Here is a 21448-nt window from a genome sequence, read left to right as displayed (position 1 = left end):
GGGAGTGGTAGGTGGGGTGGGGGGGGTGGCAGGGTGGGGCTGGTGGAGGGGCGGGGCCAGTTAACGGCTCCGCGCAGAATTCGTTAAACCCAGTTTCAAATTCGATGCGGCCAACCAGCGTCGGCTTACGATGTCACGTGGGGGTGAGGGGCGCGGGGGACAAGGTCGACCAATGGCAGCGCGGCTCGTGCTCAAGCCGCTGCGCATGACGTCACCGGCATCATATATAAGCGGCGCGCCGCGCAGGCCACGTCAGATGCTGTGTTGGCGAGACCCGTAGCGCGTCGGAGTCAACGTAGCAAGACTTGTTACTTTTCCCCATTCCTTTTTCCGCCGTCTGCTTTAGCTTAACCAAAAAACAAACTCAATCAAAATGGTAAGTGCACTTACGCGGTTTAGATACAGTGCCTGTATGTGCGTACGTGGTTTTTTGGGAAAATTATATTGAAAGCGACGGTTGGAATGGTGTAAAGAAAGAAAACGCATGAACACACCAATGGCATTCTTAATTAAGTGTTACTAAAAGGTAAAGGTTGACTTTTAAAAAATGACTTTAAGTGTAAATGGGAGGTACGTGCGGTACTTTTTTTTAATTAAAGCGGCGATTCAATTAAAAAATACGCGTTCCTTGAGTTTTCCCGCGAAAAAAATCTGCATTAGAAAGACGCCGTGAACTCGTTAAACTAAATTATCCCGTCGCGTAAACTATCGTCGGAATGCGGTTGTGCCAAGTTGCGTCGTTGTACTCGGTGAAACTTCGGAATTTTCGACATTAAACAAAAAAAAGATTGTAAAAGTGGTCGGGGGGGGGGGCTCGGCGCGCCCAGCAATTAGAGGGCGCCATCTTAGCCATCCGCAGCACCACGCGAAATGGATGCGAAGTTGTCAATTATTGGCTTTAATCTTTGCTAAATCCATGACAAAGCCGATTTCATGGCGTGGGTGCCACCCTCCCCCAACCTTTGACTCGCTACGGCTGGCAACAGTACAGTACTGGAACAAATTAAAATGTTTTTTTGCATGGATTTTGTTTGCGAATACCCAAGTGCGCTCATTCTAGATTTGAAGCTTTCGTGACTGCAAGGATTCGTACTCTTAGGTTTTTTCGGTCAAGTCACGTAGGAAAAAAAGAATAGACAAATTATAGAAATAATATTATTTCTATAACTTTTATAAAAAATAATATTAATATTATTTCTATAAATTATTATTAAAAATAATGTTTAAAATAAAATTAATAGACAATATTTTTCTTTATTACCTACGTGACTTTACCGAAAAAAACCTAAGAGTATAAGCACTCATGCCACATTACAGAAACATGTGGTTTTCCAACCAATTGTGATGGCCTCTGTTGTAAAGTGTGATTTTAGTTTGCGCTTCTCCCAGCCTTAATCAAGCCTCGCAGTTAATCAGTGTGATGACAGTGTGGTTCAAGTGTCACCCCCCCCCCCCCATCATCATTCACGGAGCAGGCAGGCTGGCAAGTTCGCTCGTTCAGAAACGTGTGACAGGTAAACAACTAAATCTGAATATCAATAGTCCGTGGGTAAACTAACCCAGACATTTGTCTCTTTCACCCCCCCCTTGCCCTTCTGCGCAGCGTGAGTGCATCTCCATCCACGTGGGCCAGGCCGGTGTCCAGATGGGCAACGCCTGCTGGGAGCTCTACTGCCTAGAGCACGGCATCCAGCCCGATGGGCAGATGCCGAGTGACAAGACCATCGGCGGCGGCGACGACTCGTTCAATACCTTCTTCAGCGAGACGGGCGCAGGCAAACACGTGCCCCGCGCCGTCTTTGTGGACCTGGAGCCGACCGTAGTGGGTGGGTGTGGAAAGGGGGGCTGGGTTCTAGTCTCCTTGTGGAATAGGGCGGGGTTAGTCCGTGGGGAGGGCCCCCAAATGCTGCACTGCGCAAATGTTGTTTAAACATGGTTTTCCCCTACCTTGAATGTGTAATTAATATTGGCTTTGCATGTTACATTGTACGTGGTGCATTTAACCCTCGTGCGTGAATTAATTAAACATCTCTTTTTTTTGGGGGGGGGGGGTGGTTTATAATAAAAAAGGATGTATACTTAAATAAACTCTTATCTAAGAGAAGAGGTCTTCCCCTTTTTCTGGCAACAAAACAGGTGTTAAGATTTTAAAACACCAAAATGAAACCTTTTACAGGAATCGTCTACATGAACCACAATACTTGTGGTCAGAATGCAAACAAAAAAAATAACTGATAATATATGCATTGTGTTTGAAACTGATTGGTCCACACCAGAGAAAGCTTTTTTTTGAGCTTGGTCTCAAACGATGTTAGACCAGAGGCGTCCTTTGGTCTAACACCGTTTGATGATTAATTGACAAAACGCCTTCTGGTGTGGACCAATCGGTTTCGAAGACGATGCATATATTATCTGAGTTTTTTTTATTTGCATTCTTACCACAAGTATCGTGGTTAATGCAGACATGAGTACTTGTAAAAGGTTTCAGTTTTGTGTTTAAACATCTTAACACCTGTTTTGTTGCCAGAAAAAAGGGGAAAACCTATTCTCAGATTTTAGTACTGGCAAAGGAGGTCCCATCATGAAACACTTATCTATGTTAAAGACTTTATATTTCGCATCAGTTCACTGCGATGGACATGGCGCATGACAAGGTTAACGTTGAGCACACTTTCTCAGAAAAAAATGGCCCTTGGTTGATCACGTGGGCAGCAATGAGCTCATCGTGACGCAAGTGTGGTTTTGACACACCCGTTTGACTCATCGTATCCGTGACTGAACATAACAAGTGAAGAGGTCTTGAGGGTGGGGCTAAACTGCTTTTGAGCAATATCTTTATGGAGTTTAGATCTTCCCTGGGGCCACTGCTGAGAATCGTAGTTTTATTGGGAAAGGTTAGGTGTATTGATGTTTTGGATTTTGTTTTACAGATGAGGTGCGCACTGGCACGTACCGGCAGCTGTTCCACCCAGAGCAGCTCATCACGGGCAAGGAGGATGCCGCCAACAACTATGCTCGCGGCCACTACACCATCGGCAAGGAGATCGTTGACCTGGTGCTGGACCGCATTCGCAAGCTGGTATGTATGGTTTTCCCAATTTTTTAACACTCCTTGTGATGTAGTTTGTCGATGTTTCATGTTGTAAGTCTGGCTTACAACTAACATGATGTTCCCCCTCCCTCGTTTTCAGGCGGACCAGTGCACAGGCCTGCAGGGCTTCCTCGTGTTCCACAGCTTTGGTGGCGGCACAGGCTCTGGTTTCACTTCACTCCTCATGGAGCGCCTGTCCGTTGACTACGGAAAGAAGTCCAAGCTGGAGTTCGCCATCTACCCAGCGCCCCAGGTCTCCACGGCCGTGGTGGAGCCCTACAACTCGGTGCTCACCACCCACACCACCCTGGAGCACTCTGACTGCGCCTTCATGGTCGACAACGAGGCCATCTACGACATCTGCCGCCGCAACCTGGACATCGAGCGCCCCACCTACACCAACCTCAACCGCCTCATCGGCCAGATCGTGTCGTCCATCACGGCCTCGCTGCGCTTTGACGGCGCCCTCAACGTCGACCTCACCGAGTTCCAGACCAACTTGGTGCCCTACCCGCGCATCCACTTCCCGCTGGTCACCTACGCCCCGGTCATCTCTGCCGAGAAAGCATACCATGAGCAGCTGTCGGTGTCTGAGATCACCAATGCCTGCTTCGAGCCGGCCAACCAGATGGTGAAGTGCGACCCTCGCCACGGCAAATACATGGCGTGCTGTTTGCTGTACCGAGGAGACGTGGTGCCCAAGGACGTCAATGCTGCTATTGCGACAATCAAGACGAAGCGCACTATCCAGTTTGTGGACTGGTGTCCTACTGGTTTTAAGGTATGGCCTCTAAACACACTTTTCAAGTACTTGAATGCCATTGTACTTAAACATATCTGTTTCAGTGATGTATTATTTTTAATTTTCCCCTTAATTTGCAGGTTGGCATCAACTATCAACCACCAACGGTTGTACCAGGAGGTGACCTGGCCAAGGTGCAGCGTGCCGTCTGCATGCTGAGCAACACCACCGCTATTGCGGAGGCGTGGGCACGTCTTGACCACAAGTTTGACCTCATGTACGCCAAGCGTGCCTTTGTGCACTGGTACGTCGGGGAGGGCATGGAGGAGGGCGAGTTCTCCGAGGCTCGTGAAGATATGGCTGCCCTGGAGAAAGATTATGAAGAGGTTGGCGTCGACTCAGTCGAGGGAGAAGGAGAGGAAGGAGAGGAGTACTGAGGGCGGGGTTGGAGGCTGCTTTTCTGTTGCTCTTACCAAAATGTCTGCTGATTGTTCTTTTTTTCATTACTTCTATGCAAATTTTGACCTCTTGTGCTTTCTATGTGCACTTCAAACGTTTGGTTCGTTGAAATAAAATGTTATTGAGCATTGTGTTGTTTCATTGCTGGTTATTTCGGGAGCATGCTTTTTTTACACGACACCTTTTTGGATGGATGCTATTCATTTTTCTGACAGCAGGTGGTGCAAGTGGTAAACCCGTTTGAAAACTTAAAATCTGAAAAGAGACATTGACGCAAATAGTCGATGTCTGAATGCTGTAATGTAAACATATACAGGGAGTAATGGGTGGTGGAGACCACCTCATGTTATGTATGGAATGGTGAGTTCTGGTTTCCTACCACAATTTGCGGATGCCCAAGTAGTGGACTAGAAGTTGGATAATTGGTGCCAGCTGACCTGCGTGGCTGCTTTTGCAACCTGGTGCCACACATTGAGTCTCCGTCTTGAGTGAGTGCTGCTTTTCAAGTTTAAATTATGAAAGACGAGGTTTACTACCCGGCTTCGCCCGGATCTTGGATTCACGATGCCCCGGCCACCTTTGTCTCCCCAGTGGCGATGTTCACACCACACCAGTTACTCGTTTGAGGCCGAGTCGACCTAGGGGAGGCCCGGGACCGGTTCAAATAAGTCACCGGTGGTGGCCGTGAGCGGGAATCGATCTCGGGTGGCTGGGTTTGTAGCGCAGCGCGCCAAGCACTGCGCATGCGCGGGTGGCATGACGTGACGTCACAGCTCACTTTCCGTTCGTGCAAAAATATGCATTATTGCGCCCCCCCCCCCCAAAATAGCAAAGTATTTTTTATTTTTGCATGGTGCACAGTCTGGAAAGTACCCACATGGCAAATTTCAAGTTTGTTGCATGTCGGGAAGTACGCTAAACATTTTGAACAGACAATCACAAATTTCCCTTTTTTATATATATAGATTCAAATGGGTTTTTCAAGTGGCACCAAAGTCCAAGTTGACAGAAGATGGGCAAGCTTTTTGGGGTTGTATGACAGGTTTGTGAAATACAGTTGGCCAGTGTAACTGGAATGACTCGTAGCTATCTGGACAGCTGTCAGTGGTTTCAATTACAGTAACGGGAATCATTGTTGCTAACCCATAAGGCAGCCTGGAAACCACAGCATTTTTGGGAGGTTGGACTCGCTGTTATGAAATTTAACCATGCTTGCCCAAGGTCTTCCAAGTCCTAGAATGCAACAATTGCATATGTTTGTATTTGGAGAAAGGGCTATCTTTCTGGGATTTGGAATTAGGTGGGAATGTGACGATTCATGTCCTTAATATCAATTATTTTCATATCGTGCATAAACCCGTGATGCTGTAATTACGAAATGGAAATTTCATTTTTAAAGGATGGGTTTATTGGGGTTTTTCGTATTGATAATTGCAAACAAATTTGTATACATGCCGATAAAACTGGCAATTGAGCTAACAATTTATATAGATGACTATATCTTCATTTCATGGAATTTTAAGCTTTTAATACTCTGCAGAAATAGACCCACACTGCTTCAATATGCAATCAGCTGTTGAGCAGAGGCTCATTAGCAATCGGCTTCTATAAATATATTATATGCACAAGAAGCATGTGCTGTACATGAACCAGTTTGTCGCAACACCCAGTCCTTAAAACCCACGTGGATATACTGTACTGTATAACCATCATCATGAGGCCCACAATACTGAAACAGATCTGGCGTTTGCTTTAAAAATGCTGATAATATTAGTCTGGAAGCTAAAGGCTAATGGACTAAAGTATTTGCTTCTGTCCGGTTCTGCTTATGCATGCCCTTGTGGTATACCTTTACACATTTTACCAGAGCACTTTAAAATGAAAAGTAATCCGTGTTACCATTTTCATAATGAAGCCCTCCACGGGAAACCGGTTTTAATGTGACATTTGGTGATGTGTTGGCAGTGGTGCTCAAGCACGAAACAAATAACACTGCGTGAAATGAAAGAATATAACAGGCGACGTTTCGGCCAATGTCCCTTCGCTGCAAAATAAGCAATGTTGCACATCCGTCTCCACAAAAATACACTGTAATTTTTGTTTTATATCTAACAACCCATCAGCCGCACAGCCTTCTGTGGTTGCAGCAGAATTGGTTCAAAAAGAATAATAAAAACTCTGGACCGGTTTCATCAGCAGAGTAAGGCTTTCAAGAGTCAATCCTGATCAACTTATGATCTTACAGCCACATGGTTGGTCCTAGTTCGACGCAAAATTGTATAATTCTACAACAATCACCAGCGTCCTTGTGGAAAATATAAAAGATACGCAGCCATAGCACATTGTTTTCACTTGAATCTGCGCCCGCCCCTGCGTTACGCAATCATGCGGCTCGTGCGGCGTGTAACGGCTTAAGGATTCGTATCTTTCATATCTGATCGGATCGGTCGGTATTGGTCATCAGTGGGGCCGTGAGGATTGGCGGTTTGCAAAATTTCGTAACAACAGCAGTGTGTAATAACGCACACCGATCCTTAAACTCATGACACATGCGTTTCAGTTTTCATTTCAGTTTAATTTATTTTGTATAGCCCTGTGAGCCATTCGGCTATTGGATCGGGTGCAATCGCAACAAACAAAAACATGAACAAGAAAACATCTTAAAGTGACTATGCGCAAACAGAAAAATTCAGGAAAAACAGCAAAAAATCTTCCAGAAAAAAGCACCATTACACCAACTCTCTGGGCAAAAATCCCAGTGGGATGCAAGTCAAACAACAAACAACCACAATACAACTTAGATTAAAGCCATCATTCTAACTCCGTACTGAAACTCGTGTGAGGATCGATGTTTATCTGTACAGTATTGTATAATCCGGATTATTTCACGTTCAGGGAAGACGCACCACAGACTTGTTCCCGGTGTCAATATTTATTTATACCGAAGGATGAGCTATAAAACTATTTTTCACAGATGTTCAGTCGAAACAGGTCAGACCGTTACAACAATAAAGTTAAACAAACCTTGTCACAACCCCCAACCCTTACCGGAATGTTTAACACATAGGCTCACAAGTGATGACATCACATCTATCCCTCTATTTAAGAACGAAACAGGAGGATTTCTCCACAAATCTGGCTGTCGCCTGATAATTCCGATTGTAATTACTGGTGAATCGTCGTACTCAAATTGTAAATGTTGTGCATTTTCTCTCCAACACACCGGTGTGTTGAACTAATAACGAATTGGCATGTTCTGTTTACGTGACAAACCATCTAATTGGGTGTGTCGGGTGGTGGCGGATTTAACGACACATTTATATTTGCGCGATCTAACCCAAAACAATTCTATATTATGGACCTTGCGGGAATGAATATACAGTGCTACGCACCACCAATTTTTGATGTCAAATACAGGGAAGGGTGCGTCTTACAATCCGGAGAATAAGGTACGCAGCACAGTATTAGCTTCATGTGATCTCTCGGACACTCGATCAAGCAGATATCATCATGGCCAAAGCCATTGATGCCACCACACCTCACAAACATTGTCTACACATCCGTCAGATCCCGCGGATGCTGCACAGCAGCCATAGATCTGCCCTAACAGTATATCCCGCCATCTGCTCTCAAGGTCTTCCTTCCTCTTGGTCGCCAGACTTATGGCGAACAAGGGGCGAACCTAATGCATTGGTCTCGGTAACCACGGTTGACTACGTATGGTGCGAAAGAAGTTCAACATACAGTATACATGCATCCTCCATCCTCAAAACATCCAGCGTAACCAGTTTTTCCGAATTGTCTACAGTACAGGGTGGCCCAGATATTCATTAAATTTCCTAAAACTTTATTTGTTATAAATTACGGTTAATTAAAAACATTAATGAATATGTAAAGGAAAACATGTTTAGAGGTCAATTACATTTTGACTTAAAACTTTCGTAACTGCAGGAATTCATATTCTATGGTTCAACTAATTGCCAATTAATTCACATGTTCTCCTTCGCATTGCTTTTCCCTTTCCTGCTTTCCACCAAATGCCTAGCATCTGCCACAGATATTGTGCTCGAATGCCAACAACTACTTTTTAAACTGCTGACAATCAGCTCTCTCCTACTGTGTGTTACAAAGTGTATTTTGTTTATTGCAACCTCGCTGAAACTCACATTACTTTCCACTTTGAGGGACCATTCCTATGCCTTTATTGAACCTGCTGACCATCCTCCACACGTCCTACTCAATGCAACCAGAGGCCGATATATTCACAATATATATTAAAAAAACATTATTAATCGTAATTTCGGGTATTGTCGAAATTCACCACATCATCAAGCCACTGGCACATCTCATGATACTGTGATATGTAATATTCCACTTAGCACCTGCACACGATATATATTCACTGATCCATCTCCTCTGAGGATGTACTCTCACTGTCACTATTCATGACCGCTGGCCATGATCCCTTCGAGCGAAGTATCCTCCCCAACAATCGAATTTAACCTTTGCACGTTCTCCGATCCATGCGGCTGTTCCTACAGACATCGTAAACGTCTTCCCGGATGCCCTCTATTCCTTGACTTGAGCACAATTCTAAACAAATATATTATTAAATAGCTGCAAAAAACATCAGATCGCAGGAGATGGGGCGTTGGTGGTGAATAGTTGGGCGTAACTTGCAGTACCAACTGCGTTCCGTGAGCCTGTTGGATTTGCCGTGTTGCAGTGCCGCATGATACCAAAAATGCAGACAGGGGGAGGGTTTTTCGTGCTGCTGCTGCTGCCACGGGGCGTGATAGTGGCTCGGCCACTGCAGCCAATGGGGGTGTACAAACCAACGATGATGCTGCTGCTGGTGATTGCTGTTGGTCCCCGTTGAATGAGAGCGACGTGCCCTGGTGGTGGTTTTCTGGAAGGTTGGGGGCTGGGCACCGCGTGCGTGTGTACGTGCGTGTGTTACAACGGGGCTCATGGGTGCACGCCAGCCAATGGGGATGGCATCTGAGCCACGATGGTTGCTGTTGAATTGAGGGTCGGGCCTGGCATTGGTTGGTGGTGGGGTGGCATGTGTGAAATGATGATGGTTGTAGTAATAGGTTTTTACCCTTTCAACTGGTACAAAACTGACACCTCTATACATCTTTATACATGATGATGGTTGCTGTTGAATTGAGGGTCGGGCCTGGCATTGGTTGGTGGTGGGGTGGCATGTGTGAGCTGATGATGGTTGCTGTTGAATTAAGGGTCGGGCCTTGGCATTGGGTGGTGGTGGGGTGGCATGCGTGAGATGATGATGGTTGCTGTTGGATTGAGGGACGGGCTTGGAATTGGTTGGTGGTGGGGTGGCATGTGTGAGATGATGATGGTTGCTGTTGAATTGAGGGTCGGGCCTGGCATTGGTTGGTGGTGGGGTGGCATGTGTTAGATGATGATGGTTGCTGTTGAATTGAGGGACGGGCTTGGAATTGGTTGGTGGTGGGGTGGCATGTGTGAGCGTGTTTGTAACAGAGTTGGGGGGAGGAGGGAGGCATGTGCCCGCAAAAATGCCGCATCCTGTTGAGTGAAAGGGGGCAGTGTCTTAGCTGGGAGGGGGGAGGAGGATGGATCTCGGGCGGGGGTATAAATAGAGGCGTTCATTCCAGAGTGCGACACAGCCTCACTGTTTGAGAGACCCGTAACGCGTCTCAGGGCAGTCGACGTTCAGCAGCAGCAGTAGTAGTTTGCATTCAGAGGCTCAAGGCTTCTTTCTGGAAGCTCATCCCCACCCAACAAGTCAACGAAAATGGTGAGTTGTTGTGTGACGCAGCCTATTTTATTTTTTTTACCGCCAACCCGCTGTCGTGTTAATGTATTACCTAGAGAAAACAAATTTCAGTTGAGTTTTTTTTTAAAGACAAATTTTTTAAAATGTTAATTTAACATCCTAACGTTTTTGGGTGTCGAGTTTTCGCGAAAGAAATTTGAACCAGATTCATTTTGATGAATATCGGTCGTAAATTACGTATTAAGGTCGTGTTTTTGTGCTCGACGATGTGTAAAATTGTAGCTACCCGCGACGATTCCGTCGTAAAGTTCATAGTTAATTCAAAACTACGAATAACAAACCGTCGTGGAATTGTAACAAAACGATTTTGCCTTTTGTAACCGCGGAAATGCCGATTTTTTTTCTGAGTTGCCATTTTTTTCTCTCCGCCCATACAACTGCCAATGCTGCCGCCTCCCCGATTTAATAAAGATTCTTAGTTAAAAAATTTGAAACTAACAATGATAGCATAGAGTGCGACGAAAGGAACCGGTAAATAAAGAATTACGTTTCGTCTTTTGTCCTTTTGGGAGGGAAAGCGGCGATGTCCGTCAGCGCCGTTGGCCGCGCCCATGTTTTTTCGAACGTAATTTTTGTTATTTAGCTGTCGATTTTTAGCCCATACATGGCTTTACGTTTTTAGTTCGAGATATTTATATATACTGCGTGTTCGTAAGATCCTCCCTTGAAAAAAAACGTATCTGCTTGAAATAAGTTTTAAATCGGCTCGTAAAAGGTATAACGGGTGGGGGGGAAAAAAAATTCGGCGCCAAAATGAAAAAAGACGACTTAACGTTTTGACAATGGAGTTTTATCATCTCATGCTTTACACACTTTATTTGTAACGATGAATAGTTGTGCTTTCAGGTTATTTTTCGTTGCCGTCAAAATGTAAACGTCGCAAAGCTTTCTGCGGCAAACATTTTGTTAACTGCGGCCGGCGTTCGCTTAAAAAAAAGAATCGATGCGGTAATCGATTTTTTTTCTTCCCCTTGAAGCCGGTTGTAATATACTGTAATCTTAAGTTATTTCGGTAAAGTCACGTAGGTAAAATAATAAAATAATGCTAACAATAAATGAAAATAAAATGTTTAACCACGGGGAAGCTTCACATCTAGAATATAATATACTGGACCGCTTTGTACGACTTTCAAACATCCATTGATAAATATAATTTTGAAATTGGTGTCAAAAAGCCGTTCGCGTTGTGGTCGCGTGACATGGCGGCGTCGGTTTGTCCATACTTCCCCACTCTGGTTCACGAGTTGCGTGGCGGTAAAAAAAAAAGTGCGGGCGCTGCTCTGTGGAATGCACCGCGCAAGAATCGCTTCAGGGTGTTGGTGTTCGTGTATCGCTCCCCCACTGATGATGTTAGCCTCGTGACTTGAAATAATCGGGTGGGTGGGGGTCTTGGTAGCGCATTGCGACTGCTGCGCCATATCTCCAACGTTCATACAAAACCATCTAAAAGTCGATTTTCGTGTTCGATTCCTGTGGGCTTCGCTCGCGAATAGTCTTGAATCGACTTGGACCCCCGCCCCAACTGCAACGTTTGTAAAAAAAAAATCGCAGGTCGATTCCGTTGGTAAGTGTGAATCGCCCCGAATCGATCCGCGCTCAATTCCAACGTCGCCACACTGCCGCCATGCGCACGCGGTGTGGGGGGCGGGGCTCTGCGGCGTGCTCTCATTGGCCGGCACTCCCGTCACGTGATTGGCCCACGCCCTTGAAACGATCACGCGGCCGGGGGGAGTGAAACGTTTCCGGGTCCGTCCCCACGTGATCTGCACGTGTCGTGGGGTTCTTGGGCTTCGGGGGCATTTGAGCCGCCATTTGAGGCCGTTGTGTGTGTGGCATTCCCACGTTCCTATGGCCGGGTCTAATAAAAACATCGCTAACCGCCCCTCCACTATCACTAATCTTATGCATTCAAATGAATATTGTTTAAAAAAAAAGTGCTGGCTGTGGCACTGGTTAATTTCTTGAAAAACATTGCTGCAGTTTTTGAAATATGCGGCAAGATTTGTGGACATTATTAATATGCCCCTGTTGTAGCTACCATATAAAATTTTCGCTTGATGCATTACACATGCGAGTCGTAACCAGTAGGTGCAGCTATCGCGCAGTGCTTGAAGAATAAAAAAAACTTGCCCAACGGTTCTCGATCTTTCCGTGAGTGCTTTCGTCCGTCGCAACTCGAAAACGCTTTCACAATGTAGCCCTGTCGCAGTGCGCACGTCACTGCTCATAATTAATCGCCCCTTCCCCGCCACAGCGAGACTTACCAGCCAACACCACTAGGGACGCCACATTTGCAAGTGACGCAGTACTTAAACCAACAAAGATTACGTCAAATGAAATGGTGTGCAACAGTGTCGGTCTGGGTAAATTGGGGGATAATTTTAGAAAGATATATACAATGTATCCATGACATTTTTACGTAGACTATTTTAGACATCAATTTAAACATTTTTATCGGGAACTCATTTTTATGTTACATAATGTTTGCAGTTGTGATGTCATTAGTACGGTTCTTGACTTGAAATTACATTTTCATTTACAGGCTCTTATTTTAGTATTTAGCTGCAAATCGGTGACCCCACAGTGCGTGTAAAATGTAGCGGCCCTCTTCATGCCTAATAAACCTGCCTTTCCGATCTTTTAACGTGCAAAAGCAATTGAGCTTTGTCTGCTCGGGCAAAAATTAGCAGGTGGCTAGGGGAGTACCCATGAGAGGCTGGAGTGAGGCTAGGGCAGAGCTATCCGGAGGCCCCAAGGGACAGTGCTGCCTGCGTTAAGTAGGACTCGACGGATGGAGTGTCGAGACAGCAGCTGGAGACCCCTAGCTATTGGCAAAGCAAAGGCTTATTCGCCCCAAGTAACTAGAGCCCCCCCCCCCCGCCATGGTCATGAAAATATTGGAAGTCTGAAATATAGGAATGCGCTAAATACTAGCATCTTGAGCTTAGATTTTAATAAACCGTCAAGTTCATTCTAAGAGTAACTAATTATGTTTTAAATTGATGGTTTCACACGTTTTTAACCAATATGCGCATTCACTCATCTGAAAGATTATTGATGTTATGAAAAAAGAGGTTCATTATTAATTCAGAGCCTCACTAAAACAAAGGCCACTGAGAAATGCACCTGGTGAGCCAGCGCTTTAATTTCCGTCTTTCATCTTCTTATTCCTTACCCCCCCACCTCTGCGCAGCGTGAGTGCATCTCCATCCACGTGGGCCAGGCCGGTGTCCAGATGGGCAACGCCTGCTGGGAGCTCTACTGCCTGGAGCACGGCATCCAGCCTGACGGGCAGATGCCGTGCCATGACAACATCGGCGGTAGCGCCAGCTCCTTCAGCACGTTCTTCAGTGAGACCAGCGCCAGCAAGTACGTGCCCCGCGCGATATTTGTCGACCTGGAGCCAACCGTGGTTGGTAAGGACTGCTTCTTCAGCACACTACGATTTTCCAGCAAGCACAACATTTGTGGGAAAGGAATTAAATGCACAGTCCGGTTTAACAAACTATATTGACTTGGCAAAATAAAAATTTGTTCTTGTAATATTGTATTGTGATTTCCCGAAATAAGGGCACACACATTTTTTTTTTGTCTCGTACATTGATTACATTTCTGCAATGGTGGAAAATCTGACATGGATGTGACACTCAAGTGTCTTTCATAGACTGCATTAACCCACATCTAATGCTGAATTTCGGTCTTGTGCTACTACACCACTATCTGTGCGATTTTAATAAATCCAGCATTTCTAACAGTGCTTAATTTGGCATTTAACAGATGAAATTCGCACCGGCACGTACCGGCAGCTGTACCACCCGGAGCAGATGATCACCGGCAAAGAGGATGCTGCGAACAACTACGCTCGTGGTCACTACACCATCGGCAAAGAGATTGTCGACCTGGTGCTGGACCGTATCCGCAAGTTGGTATGTCAACGCCCACAAAAATCTCCGCATTGTTATCCTACCTAAACATGTATACCTGTTTTCTCTGGTTTAATATCACTGTCAATCTCCAGGAAGAGAAGCGATGCAAGTCTTGTGTGGGGGGGGAAAATAAAAGGGCATTTTGGAGGCAGGAGTGGTTCTATGTTGCTGTATCGTTCAGAGAGCTGATTTTTTTAACTAAGCAGTTTGAAAAGAACTTCTTGGCATTTGAGCACAGGTGTCCCGAGACGGATGCTAGGAATCTCGTGGCAAGATGGGATAAGCAATGTGGAAACCTGGTGGAAGAGAACATGATAGGTAAGTATACAGTAGACAGGATTAGGCCAAAAGTTGCGCTGGGTGGGACGTGTGCAGGATGGAGGTGGGCCGGTTACCCATAAAGGCATTGGAGTGGTCTCCACGAGTCCGGCGATCAAGGGGAAGACCTAAGACCAGATGGTTGGATACTGTTAGGGCAGATGTTGGAGGTCGCGTGTCTGCTGTGCAGCATCCGCGGGAGCTGACAGAAGGTATAAAGTGTTGCCGAAGTGTTGTGCCGTAATTGACTTTTGTTTGGCCATGATTGCATGTTGACCTATTGTTCTTTATCTCCAGGCGGATCAGTGCACAGGCTTGCAGGGCTTCCTCATCTTCCACAGCTTCGGTGGAGGCACGGGCTCTGGCTTTGCCGCCCTCCTCATGGAGCGCCTGTCCGTTGACTACGGAAAGAAGTCGAAGCTGGAGTTCGCCATCTACCCAGCGCCCCAGGTCTCCACTGCCGTGGTGGAACCCTACAACTCGGTGCTCACCACCCACACCACCCTGGAGCACTCTGACTGCGCCTTCATGGTCGACAACGAGGCCATCTACGACATCTGCCGCCGCAACCTGGACATCGAGCGCCCCACCTACACCAACCTCAACCGCCTCATCGGCCAGATCGTGTCGTCCATCACGGCCTCGCTGCGCTTCGACGGTGCCCTCAACGTCGACCTCACCGAGTTCCAGACCAACTTGGTGCCCTACCCGCGCATCCACTTCCCGCTGGTCACGTATGCACCCATTATTTCGGCAGAAAAAGCATACCATGAGCAGCTGTCGGTGTCTGAGATCACCAATGCCTGCTTTGAGCCGGCAAACCAGATGGTGAAGTGCGACCCCCGCCACGGCAAATACATGGCGTGCTGCATGCTGTACCGAGGAGACGTGGTGCCCAAGGACGTCAATGCTGCCATCGCAGCCATCAAAATGAAGCGTTCCATTCAGTTTGTTGACTGGTGTCCCACTGGCTTCAAGGTATGTGAAACAGGCCTGTGGCATTTTGCAGAAATGCATCTTGTTAATCATGGAATTTTGTTTTGCATGTTGCAATCATATTGCTGGTAATGAGAATATAGTGACATTACAAATTCTAGCCTTTAAAATTACGTAAGCAACCATTATCTCGCATATAATTAATATATACAAGTTGTTTTTGCAGATGTCACTTCAATGTCTGACTGGTCATTTACTAATGTAAAATGTAAATATTTGAAGCACTAAACTTGGAAGCAATTTAACTATTTTGACCCAATCTTAATAAAGAAACCAATCTACTTCCAGACTAATTTTGTGAGCACAATCTAAAACTGTTTTGGGTTTTCTCTTTAGAAATATGAAAAACATCCTGAGAAGTCTTGACATTTTCCTTTTGGTTATTGAGCATTACAGTTTGCAATTGACATTGTGTAACAAGTACATTTAATTGCATTTTAGTATCTTAAATGGAGATGATCATGCAACATTTTGTATTGAGTCCCATCTCTTTTTTTTTTTTTTCCTCTGCAGGTTGGCATCAACTACCAGCCACCAACCGTTGTGCCGGGAGGTGACCTGGCCAAGGTGCAGCGCGCCGTCTGCATGCTGAGCAACACCACTGCAATTGGGGAGGCATGGGCTCGACTTGACCACAAGTTCGATCTCATGTACGCCAAGCGTGCCTTTGTGCACTGGTACGTGGGGGAGGGCATGGAGGAGGGAGAGTTCTCCGAGGCCCGTGAAGACATGGCAGCCCTGGAGAAAGATTACGAGGAAGTTGGGATCGACTCGCTGGAAGGAGAGATGGAGGATGAAGACGAGTATTAAGAAGACTTAACGAAAAGCCCAAAGTTGTTGCCAGATGCCTCTTGATTGCGCCATCTGTTTATTCGTTTACTTCGTGCAATTTATTTTCTGATGCTTTTGTGTCGCAATTGAAATTGTATGTTGCCTAGATTTGTTTCAAAATAAAACCCACTGCAATGATACAGAATGTTGTTTCCCTGGAGTAATTTTTAAATACTTGCTGGACATTTGAGTGAGTTGAAAAATTGTTGGGTGAAATGGTGGAGTGTGAGTTATTTTTTGGGTTCAACTCCTGGTTGGTGTTCAGATGGCCCTTCATTGTTCTACCTGGATCAAAGAATCCTTGCCATAGTGAAAATTCCACAACTAGTTTTTCTGCAAGTAATAACTTTTTTTTTTAAACACGCTTTTATGAATGTATTAGTAATGGAAGAACTCCACGACTCCAGGAAGTGGCCCCGAAGCTTGCCACAACGCAAGGGACCGTGGCCAATTACAGCCAACGTGGGTTTACCGTGGACAATTGGACCCAAGCTACAAACATTTCTTACGATGGAATGTAGTATTGTCATTAGTATGACATAAGTATACCAAGTTTTCAGTCTTTGCCACATTGGGAAGTGGGTTAAAATTGAGTTAAAATATTTGAGGATATGAGAACAACACTGAGTTAAATAAAAGCGTGTAAAAATGAGTGCCCGATGCACTTTAGTGGGAGAGCAACGGCCTCTTTTAGAGTGGCGACTTATGCCTTGTGTTGGGCAGTTGCCTTTTAAAGACAATGCACCTACGTGGTTTAAATTTGCCTTGGTATCCCCTCCATTTGCCATGTTTAAGACATTTTATTCATGGTTCGGAGGCTGATTTTTAACATTGGCTTTCCGTTAAAATTGGCCAACTTAATTTCTAACTTCATTTTCAAGTTCCACACGTTGCATGTATGGGGTAGTAGGGTGCAGTGGTTTCTACACTGGAAAATGTCCCGAGTTTGACTTCAAGTCCTGGTATTACACAGTAATTTCAACCAACCCTTGGCACACCCCCTTCAAAATATTGGTCATCGTGGTGAGGTATCGTCAAAGCAACTGTGGCATGGAGCCTTTCGGTTTATTCTGTAACCAGGTAAATTCAAAATACCAGGATGGTCTAATTTGCAACTGATCTAGTACAGATTAGGGATCTACAGTTTTTCCTCAACGGCAATTCAATACGGGTGTTCGTGGTGGGAAAACTAACACGTGGTAACCCTATTGCATTGTAGCTTTTGGTTGCCGTCTTCTGGAGCCTTGAGGTACAAGGCTACATGAGATTCTGCTTTACACATGTTGAACTTTTGCACCGTGTGTAGCCAACCATGCTAACTGGAGGTACGATATGAAACTTAAAGAGTTCGCAATTCCCCTTTTATTGCAAGCCTATTTCACTGGGACAATCCAAAGTACGATTTAGAATTGCAGTACTGTACTCCAGCAATTTTCATACATAATCTACCTATTTAGTGGAATGGTGGTGAAGCAGTTGGTGAGTGCTGTGCCTATGAGGCAGGTAACCTGAGTTTATTTCCCGGTCACGACTGACATCGGGTGGCGAGTAACTTGCATTAACCAGTGTGGCCAAGCAACCCGAATGACCCAAAGTGTTGGGAGAACTGGATTTACAAAGTGATGTAAAGTAGTGGGTTGTCAAAAGGGGGGCTGTAAATTATTTCTGCATTTTTAAATTATTCATAATCAACGATTTTTGGGTTTAGATCGCGTTATTTATAAATGTGTCGTAACCCTCCACCACCCGACACGGCCAATCAGTAAAAAAGTGTCACGTTGACAAAAGACAAATAGTTCACTGCTTTAGCCCACCGGTGTGTTGAAGCGTGGAACCACAACATTTACAATTTGAGTACGACGTTTCGCTGGTAATTGCATCCAGCATCATCGGGCAATTCGCCAGAATGGTGAGGCTCTGCTGTGTCTCCCGTTCTTATATAGAGCAGCAGCAGGGTGACGTCATCATTAACTCATTAACTCATCAGGTGCAAAGATTTGAGGGGGGGTTATTGTAATGATATACTTGATTAGTAATAAGGCTATTGTTACGATGCGAGTTGTAGATTAGTAATCATTTGGAATGTGTGCTACATTAATAATCAGTTAGTGCTTGTCTCCCTTATAAGGAATTGTAGTGCATCTTATTTAATAATACGCTTCCAGGCCGCACTAAGCCTGTAGCTGTCTGAGCGATTAAAGTTATTTCTGTTTCTCTCAATCTCAATGGATTCTCTAATTAGTCTTTGCCAGTAGTAACTAGTTTTACACAACACTTCAACGTTGTCAAAATCAATTGAGTGTCCCTGTTGGCAAGCATGTTCTGCCACTGCCGACAGTTGTGTTTGCGATAGTTTAATATTTCTCTGGTGTTCTTTTAGTCTTACACTAACGTTACGCCCTGTCTGTCCAATATAGCATCTGTCACATACACAATTAATCCGATATACACCTTCTGTTGATAATTTAGGTAATTCGTCTTTAGTGCACGTTACTAGTTGTTGAATTTTGTGTACTGTACCAAATCTTACTGTAATGTTTTGCTTTTGCAAAACACGGGCTAATTTGTCAGTTACTCCTGAGACAAATTAGCCCGTGTTTTGCAAAAGCAAAACATTACAGTAAGATTTGGTACAGTACACAAAATTCAACAACTAGTAACGTGCACTAAAGACGAATTACCTAAATTATCAACAGAAGGTGTATATCGGATTAATTGTGTATGTGGCAGATGCTATATTGGACAGACAGGGCGTAACGTTAGTGTAAGACTAAAAGAACACCAGAGAAATATTAAACTATCGCAAACACAACTGTCGGCAGTGGCAGAACATGCTTGCCAACAGGGACACTCAATTGATTTTGACAACGTTGAAGTGTTGTGTAAAACTAGTTACTACTGGCAAAGACTAATTAGAGAATCCATTGAGATTGAGAGAAACAGAAATAACTTTAATCGCTCAGACAGCTACAGGCTTAGTGCGGCCTGGAAGCGTATTATTAAATAAGATGCATTACAATTCCTTATAAGGGAGACAAGCACTAACTGATTATTAATGTAGCACACATTCCAAATGATTACTAATCTACAACTCGCATCGTAACAATAGCCTTATTACTAATCAAGTATATCATTACAATAACCCCCCCTCAAATCTTTGCACCTGATGAGTTAATGAGTTAATGATGACGTCACCCTGCTGCTGCTCTATATAAGAACGGGAGACACAGCAGAGCCTCACCATTCTGGCGAATTGCCCGATGATGCTGGATGCAATTACCAGCGAAACGTCGTACTCAAATTGTAAATGTTGTGGTTCCACGCTTCAACACACCGGTGGGCTAAAGCAGTGAACTATTTGTCTTTTGTCAACGTGACACTTTTTTACTGATTGGCCGTGTCGGGTGGTGGAGGGTTACGACACATTTATAAATAACGCGATCTAAACCCAAAAATCGTTGATTATGAACAATATTGGTCGCGAAAGCCTACGTGTTAAACATTTTTAAATTAACTGACATTCTTCAATGATTGCCGTTCATTAACTGCAACGTGTGCGTTGGAGTCTATATTCTTTTTCCGCTTGGCAAAATGTTCGTCAATGTGATGAGAATTATCAAGACTGAACTTGCCTTGTCAGATTCCCAAGGCTGACATTTTTTCCATTTATCGGTTCAAGGTACCAGCTCCGAGGCAATGCTGTTCTCACAATGTGCTAGCTCATGCAACACTAACTCTCTCGAGTCACAACACTAGTTGATTGATGTTGATTTCGCCAAAAATGAATTCCCTACTCGTTAAGGCTTGCTCTTTACGCACAAAACAGTTCCCTAAGTAATTATTTGGCACTCAGCAAAGTTACTTCGGTGGGTGAGTCATCTTTACAAATGGTGCATCTCATTGTTTTGTGTGCCAGCTGGGAATGACACAATATCGTAAGACTACAATATACTGTAATATAATAAACGATAATCATTCCCGTTGCACAATATAATTTTGGGATTGTTTGCTCATACTAATTTTTTTCCGTCAAATATTTATGGAACAGGAATAAACATGAAAGTAAAAATGAAAAACGCGGTTACACATTAAATTAGTGCTTTCTAAAATGTTTTCTGAAAGCATCTGCATTATAAGCATTGACGTTGGAAAAGTTGTAACACTTATAGCAGGCTTATACTGGTAGGAACCCACTGGTTCCACCAGCCCACGGGATTATTGTGTCCGTCCGTCCTTTGTGCAGGGAGGGGCTGGGTGGGGAGGGAGGGGCTGGTTGGGGAGGCGAGGATGGGGCTGGGAGGGGAGGTGGGGAGGGGCTGGGTGGGGAGGGTGGGGTTGGGTGGGAGGGGTGGGGCTGGGTGGGGAGGGGTTGGTCACCCCGTGGTGCCCTTATAAAACTCAACGTTTAACCTACTCACGCCGGCTTGTGCCCGCCCTCACAGTCGGGCATATTTGCGGAATAAACCACGCCGCCGTTGTTGACCCTGGCCATTGACCGAGCAACCCAACGTTCCTACCAGCTCCCTCCGCAGGAATGTGTTATTGATTTACCTACAGTTGAATAACTTTTAAGCAATCTTTAATTGTACTCGTAACTGTACATCAAAGCACAAAAACATGACAAATACTCTTGTGAAATACCATTACAGTGCAAAGTTCAATGATCATATCGTAAAATGTCATTCGTATTGTATTGTATATGGGCCAGTGTAGAAATTTGTACAGTGCCAATTTATTTACATACATTATTTGTTAACTCATTCCAAATGGTTGTCACAATTATCTGTTAATGGGACCAGTCTCGTGACAAAAAGAACATCTTGGAAACAACCATAGATCCAAAAACCTCTGGAAATGAGCCAGGAAAAATGTTTTTTGCAAACTAAGATTTTTTTTTACAAAGCTCACTGGCTTGTGAGGATAAATGTAGCGCTTTTGTTTTGATGAAAGGCAAAGTCGTTTTTGTTTATAGGGCACATTCATTTTCTAGCAAAAAAAAACCTCAGCTTTGGCTTTGTCAACAATTAGATTTGCAAATTGAGTCAACATTTCCCGTTGCTTTATTTACATGAATTACTTGAGTAAAGTGAGGTAGGCAGTACATTTCAATGTTTTGAAAATAATTACAGTATTGCACTGTAACTAAAGCTACTGTTTTGCATGTCAAAGAGACGAGTGCAATTGTAAGGTGCGAAAGAAGTTCAACATAGTGTGTTTACCTCAGTTCAAGAGACTTACTCGGCTATTCTTAATTGGGAAAT

General features: G+C 44.6%; 2 protein-coding genes across 2 annotated transcripts; both read left to right on the top strand.

Moving 5' to 3' along the window:
- The first annotated feature begins 259 nt into the window (after window positions 1-259).
- LOC144943702 (tubulin alpha-1A chain-like) lies at window positions 260-4423 on the top strand. Its single transcript, XM_078871456.1, has 5 exons — window positions 260-376; window positions 1604-1826; window positions 2931-3079; window positions 3192-3872; window positions 3974-4423. The coding sequence occupies exons 1-5, from the start codon at window positions 374-376 to the stop codon at window positions 4268-4270; spliced, it is 1353 nt and encodes a 450-aa protein (XP_078727582.1). The 5' UTR covers window positions 260-373; the 3' UTR covers window positions 4271-4423.
- Window positions 4424-9922: 5499 nt separating this feature from the next.
- On the top strand, window positions 9923-16332 carry LOC144943701 (tubulin alpha chain, testis-specific-like). The gene is made up of 5 exons (XM_078871455.1): window positions 9923-10077; window positions 13310-13532; window positions 13894-14042; window positions 14658-15338; window positions 15870-16332. The coding sequence occupies exons 1-5, from the start codon at window positions 10075-10077 to the stop codon at window positions 16164-16166; spliced, it is 1353 nt and encodes a 450-aa protein (XP_078727581.1). The 5' UTR covers window positions 9923-10074; the 3' UTR covers window positions 16167-16332.
- Window positions 16333-21448: the final 5116 nt, after the last annotated feature.

Source organism: Lampetra fluviatilis, chromosome 32 (genome assembly GCF_964198595.1).
Source record: "Lampetra fluviatilis chromosome 32, kcLamFluv1.1, whole genome shotgun sequence".
NCBI lineage: Eukaryota > Metazoa > Chordata > Hyperoartia > Petromyzontiformes > Petromyzontidae > Lampetra > Lampetra fluviatilis.
This window is presented reverse-complemented; position numbering and strand designations above follow the sequence as displayed.

Coding starts and splice junctions, on each gene's coding strand:
- LOC144943701 (XM_078871455.1), top strand. Junction 13,533..13,893: donor CCTGGAGCCAACCGTGGTTG/GTAAGGACTGCT, acceptor GGCATTTAACAG/ATGAAATTCGCACCGGCACG. Junction 14,043..14,657: donor TGGACCGTATCCGCAAGTTG/GTATGTCAACGC, acceptor CTTTATCTCCAG/GCGGATCAGTGCACAGGCTT.
- LOC144943702 (XM_078871456.1), top strand. Junction 1,827..2,930: donor CCTGGAGCCGACCGTAGTGG/GTGGGTGTGGAA, acceptor TTTGTTTTACAG/ATGAGGTGCGCACTGGCACG. Junction 3,080..3,191: donor TGGACCGCATTCGCAAGCTG/GTATGTATGGTT, acceptor CCTCGTTTTCAG/GCGGACCAGTGCACAGGCCT.